The following is a 6000-nucleotide window of genomic DNA, read 5'->3' on the forward strand; positions in this document are numbered from 1 at the left end:
ACTCTTATCCAGGCTGACTTACAGGAGCAATTAGGGTTAAGTGCCTTGCTCAAAGACATATTGAGAGATTCTTCACCTAGTCGGCTCGGGGATTATAAAATGGCACTGGAGGGGGGATGGCTGCTGTTTTATTGGCTCTTAACCAACTGTGCTATTGGTTCATTTTTTCGTGTTATTTGTAACTTATTTTGTATATAATATTTATGCCACTGTCTGTTATGCCCGAAAAGAGCTTCTGGATACCAGAACAGCATTACTCACCTCGAAATGGATGAAGAATTTTTCTTTAATGAGTCGGACGAGAGGGATTTTCCAAGACACCCGAACAGGCCCTCATCCCCATCATTCGCAGGAGAAAGAGACAGAGATTTTGCGGAAGGAGATCGGGGTGCCTTGTGAGGAACAGGCGACGAGTGGCTAATCTGCCTTTGCCATCGGTACTATTGGCCAACGTACAATCGCTCGATAATAAAATGGACGAACTAAAAGCACATATATCCTACCACCATGACATTAAAAACTGTAATATCTTACGTTTCACAGAGTTGTGGCTGAACGACAACATGAATAACATACAGCTGGCGGGTTATACAATGTACCGGCAGGATAGAACCTCTGATAAGACAAGGGGTGGGAGTCTATGTATATTTGTAAACAGCTGGTGCACGATATCTAAGGAAGTCTCGATATTTTGCTCACCTGAGGTAGAATATCTCATGATAAGCTGTAGACCACACTATCTACCTAGAGAGTTTTCATCTGTATTTTTCATAGCTGTCTATTTACCACCACAAACCGATGCTGGCAATTAGACTGCTCTCAATTTATTTATATATATTTTTTATTTTACCTTTTTTTAACCAGGTAAGCTAGTTGAAAACAAGTTCTCGTTTGCAACTGCGACCTGGCCAAGATAAAGCAAAGCAGTTCGACACGTACAACAACACAGAGTTACACATGGAATGAACGAAACATACAGTCAATAATACAGTAGAATACAATAAAAAATAAAACAAATATGCAGTGAGTGCAAATAAGGTCAAATAAGGGAGTTAAGGCAATAAATAGGCCATGGTGGTGAAGTAATTACAATATAGCAATTAAACACTGGAATGGTAGATGTGCAAAAGATGGATGTGCAAGTAGAGATACTGTGGTGCAAAAAAAGCTTTGGGGGTGACCAGTGAGAGATACCTGCTGGAGCGTGTGCTACGAGTGGGTGCTGCTATGGTGACCAGCGAGCTGAGATAGGGCTGGGCTTTACCTAGCAGCGACTCTTAGATAACCTGTAGCCAGTGGGTTTGGCGACGAGTATGAAGCGAGGGCCAGCCAACGAGAGCGTACAGGTCGCAGTGGTGGGTAGTATATGGGGCTTTGGTGACAAAACGGATGGCACTGTGATAGACTACATCCAGTTTGCTGAGTAGAGTGTTGGAGGCTATTTTATAGATGACATCGCCGAAGTCAAGGATCGGTAGGATGGTCAGTTTTACGAGGGTATGTTTGGCAGCATGAGTGAAGGAAGCTTTGTTGCGAAATAGGAAGCCGATTCTAGATTTAATTTTTGATTGGAGATGCTTACTGTGAGTCTGGAAGGAGAGTTTACAGTCTAGCCAGACACCTAGGTATTTGTAGTTATCCACGTATTCTAAGTCCGAACCGTCCAGAGTAGTGATGCTGGATGGGCGGGCAGGTGCGGGCAATGATCGGTTGAATAGCATGCATTTAGTTTTATTTGTGTTAATGAGCAGTTGGAGGCCACGGAAGGAGAGTTGTATGGCATTGAAGCTCGTCTGGAGGTTTGTTAACACAGTGTCCAAAGAAGGGCCAGAAGTATACAGAATGGTGTCGTCTGCATAGAGGTGGATTAGAGAATCACCAGCAGCAAGAGCGACATCATTGATGTATACAGAGAAGAGAGTCGGCCTGAGAATTGAACCCTGTGGCACCCCCATAGAGACTGCCAGAGGTCCGGACAACAAATAATCATAAATTCCGTCGTAAGCAAACAGGAAAACGCTCATCCAGAGGCGGCACTCCTTGTGGCCGGGGACTTTAATGCAGGGAAACTTAGTAAATCCGTTTTTACCTCATTTCTAACAGCATGTCAATTGTGCAACCACATGGAAAAAAACTCTAGATCACCTTTACTCCACACACAGAGACGCTTACAAAGCTCTCCCTCGCCCCCCATTTGGCAAATCTGACCATAATTATATCCTCCTGATTCCTGCTTACAAGCACAAATAAAAGTAGGAAGCACCAGTGGTCACCAAAAAAGTGGTCAGATGAAGCAGATGCTAAGATACAGGACTGTTTTGCTAGCACAGACTGGAATATGTTCTGGGACTCTTCCGATGGCACTGAGGAGCACATCACATCAGTCATTAGCTTCATCAATAAGTGCATCGATGACGTCATCCACACAGTGACTGTACATGTATGTACATACATGCCTGGATTACAGGCAACATCCGCATTGAGCTAAAAGGTAGAGCTGCCGCTTTCAAGGAGCGGGACTCTAACCCTGAAGCTTATAAGAAATCCCGCTATTCCCTCCGACGAACCATCAAATAGGCAAAGCGTCAATACAGGACTAAGATCGAAACGTACTACACCGGCTCTGACGCTCGTCGGATGTAGCAGGGCTTGCAAACTATTACAGACTAAGTAGAGAAGCACAGCCGAGAGCTGCCCAGTAAGACGAGCAAAATTAGTTCTCGCTTTGAGGCAAGTAACACTGAAAAATGCAATGAGAGCATCAGCTGTTCCGGACGATTGTGTGAACACGCTCTCCGTAGCCAATGTGAGTAAGACCTTTAAACAGGTCAACATTCACAAGGCTGCAGGGCCAGACGGATTACCAGGACGTGTACTCTGAGCATGTGCTGACCAACTGGCAAGTGTCTTCACTGACATTTTCAATCTTTCCTTGTCTGAGTCTGTAATACCAACATGTTTTAGAATACCACCGTAGTCCCTGTGCCCAAGAACACTAAAGTAACCTGCCTAAATGACTACCGACCCGTAGCACTCACGTCTGCAGCCATGAAGTACTTTGAAAGGCTGGTCATGGCTCACATCAACACCATTATCCCAGAAACCCTAGACCCACTCCAATTTACATACCGCTCCAACAGATTCACAGATGATGCAATTTCAATTGCACTCCGCACTGCCCTTTCCCACCTGGACAAAAGGAACACCTATGTGAGAATGCTATTCATACAGCTCACCACAGTGCCCACATAGGTCATCAATAAGCTAAGGACCCTGGGACTAAACACCTGCCTCTGCAACTGGATCCTAGACTTCCTGACAGGCTGCCCCCAGGTGGTAAGGGCGTTGGATAAAACACTTTTGGCCTGCTTGATGAAGTGTTCTGATTACAACTATACGAGCCTGGTCAAGTTTAAAATTGACTATTCCAAGAGAATCTTGAGGACAAAAGTGCTTGGAAGGTTTGAACTTCTCCTCATGGTTCCAAGAGGGTTTAAAACTTAGACGTAAGTCCTCTATTGGTTTCTGACCGTCATTTGACCGCCGCGGTAGCAGGGGTCACAGCCTTTCATATCTCTTGTTCATTAGGCACCAAATGGAAGAAATTTAGTAAAACAGGGATGGACTTACCTGGGTTTGTTTACTAAGAAACGCACATTTTGTTTTCTGAGATTCCTTGTGTTACCATAGCAATTAATGTCGAGTGCTCAGATTTATCAACAAGATGACTTTTTGAATGAGTCATTCATGTCGCGAATGAGGTATTCACGACATTCACAAATAAAATGAGTGCAATGCAACATTGCTATACACTGATCCAATTCCCCTCAATTATGAACAAAACCGATATGTATCGGACTGAGGGCGACACACTCCTATCCATTCGACAATCCACACCCTTTTACCAGTGCAACCCAATAGACACGCAGTCACCACTGCAGAATAAGCTCCCTTAAACTTCTGCTTGTCTAATTAGCTACACTACACTGCTGTTACAGTACATTCATTCAATATAGCCTTTTCTGTCCTTTACCTCTGGCTTATGAAGTTTGACTCTTTTTATGCCCTCAATGCTTTATTTAAATCCACATTTTCTGCTCTGGCCCTGTCGCCTTTTTCGCCCCACTTCACCTCCTGTCCTCTTGGGGGCAGCATGAGTGAAATGTCGGCGGCCTGCACCACTAGCCTCTCTGCCTACTCCAAGGCCCTCACCTCCTCCTCGGCCTCAGTCCACCTGCGCCACCAGAAGGCCCTGTCGGCTTCGGGCCACACATGCCGCCAAACGCTGCCACCTACCGACGGCGTTGACTTCAGGCCTAAGTAAGAGGCTTCCCACCCCAACTCCCAGGGGTTTGACTAGGGGGTCCCATTTGATCTGTCTGCTTTTCTCTCTAACCTCGTTTTCCACCCCCCCTCTGTCCACACTTTCTAACTCTCTCTAACGCCATCTGACCTCCCACCGAATTAGTTTCAGACCAATCGTACCCTTTCCCTCCCGAACACTCATCCCACACTTTTGCTCACTTCTCATTCCGTTAGCTTCACCCCCAAAACACCACCTCCAATGGCTGAGGACCTCTTTTAAAAGGTCCATTTGTGTGTTTAATACGAAGAAGGATTGCCTCCTGCTCTGGTCTCTTTCCTCTAACATACCCAAGTGTATTTGGTCCGAAGTAGTGCCAGCCAAATATCACCTGATAAACAAACCATCCCTAATGTAGCAAAGATAAGCAACCTCTTTTTCATTGGCTCGAATGTCCTGAAGCTTCTGTTTTAGTTTCCCTTTAACTCTTTAGTCAACTAAACAATAAAACCAAGTGTTCACATGATGTGGTTGATAAAGTCATAACTAACCAAACATCTGCTGTGATGGTACCCCCTGTTATGAACATGAACCCGGTTTCCTCCCCAGCACAACAGCGACTTCCAGTCAACGGAACCCTGGCAGCGCCACGCCCCCCGACCGGGTTCACTTCCCCCGTGGCACGGCCAGCCGTAGCACCTTCCACGGCGGCCAGCTGCGGGAGCGCCGCACTGCCACCTACAACGGCCCGCCTGCTTCGCCCACCCTCTCGCATGATGCCACACCCCTCTCGCAGTCCCGCAGCCGCGGCTCCTCCAACCTCTTCACCAAGCTCACCTCCAAGCTCACACGCAGGTAAGCCAAAGCCGCCAATGGTATCCCCGAAACAATTCAAACGTCCCACTGTACGCAGTGTTCGGCACCGGGGGTTTGAGGAATGTATCCATACCCTATTTCACACTCAAGACTGTCTAATTTAGGTGGATATAATATCATCCTTCACATCTTCACCGTGATGATTAGACTCGATAAAATGTGATAAATTGTGATATGGATTTTGTCCATATCGCCCAGTCATATAAAGTGAGCTCCAAAAGTAACTAGGTTTCCATCCAACCTTTTTTATGCCAGTAAAGTGCGTCGGATAAGAAATGTCATGACAGGCCTGATGGAAATGAACCAAAAAAAAATCTGTAAACATTCCAAATGGCAACAAAATACGATAGACAAGGTGGGATCTTTTTGTGTCGGTAAAATTGATTATGCTAAAACATTTCTATAATAACCATCATATTGACGAAAACCTGGAGTCACGATGACATGTTGTGTGTGGTCCTCCCACATTGGGAATGTCTGCAGCTTATTGGGCTACAGATGAAGTAAGTCATTCACCCGCGGGATGATTTTTAAATGTTTTATTTAGAGGATGGTCGGCAGCCCCGGAATATAATTACAAATCATTTGTAGACTGCAAATTGACCAAGAAGCCCAAACAGATCATATTTGACTAAAACATGATCATTTCAAAGCTGGCTTATACGATCTCTATTATGGGTGGGAATACTTGGAACAGCTTTCCAAAATTAAAATCACTTGGGGCAGATTTCCTGTTTTTTTTTATTCATTTAATTTCAACCATGATTAACATTTAAGTTAACATTTTTCTTTGAAAACTTGACGGGCCAAATTGGCCATGC

At 45.1% G+C, this 6000-nt stretch overlaps 1 protein-coding gene across 4 annotated transcripts in view; it reads left to right on the top strand.

Annotated features, from left to right (window-relative positions):
* LOC112223798 (MAP/microtubule affinity-regulating kinase 3-like) overlaps window positions 1–6000 on the top strand; it is a 142826-nt gene that overhangs the window by 117292 nt on the left and 19534 nt on the right. For 2 of the 4 annotated variants that reach the window (XM_042300570.1, XM_042300571.1), the window contains exons 15-16: window positions 4153–4320; window positions 4913–5158. In XM_042300570.1, the coding sequence (XP_042156504.1) occupies window positions 4153–4320; window positions 4913–5158 (414 nt within the window). The remainder of the gene's footprint in view (window positions 1–4152; window positions 4321–4912; window positions 5159–6000) is intronic. The other 2 variants (XM_042300572.1, XM_042300573.1) reach the window with 1 other exon arrangement.

This window comes from Oncorhynchus tshawytscha, linkage group LG18, assembly GCF_018296145.1.
Source record: "Oncorhynchus tshawytscha isolate Ot180627B linkage group LG18, Otsh_v2.0, whole genome shotgun sequence".
NCBI classification, from domain to species: domain Eukaryota; kingdom Metazoa; phylum Chordata; class Actinopteri; order Salmoniformes; family Salmonidae; genus Oncorhynchus; species Oncorhynchus tshawytscha.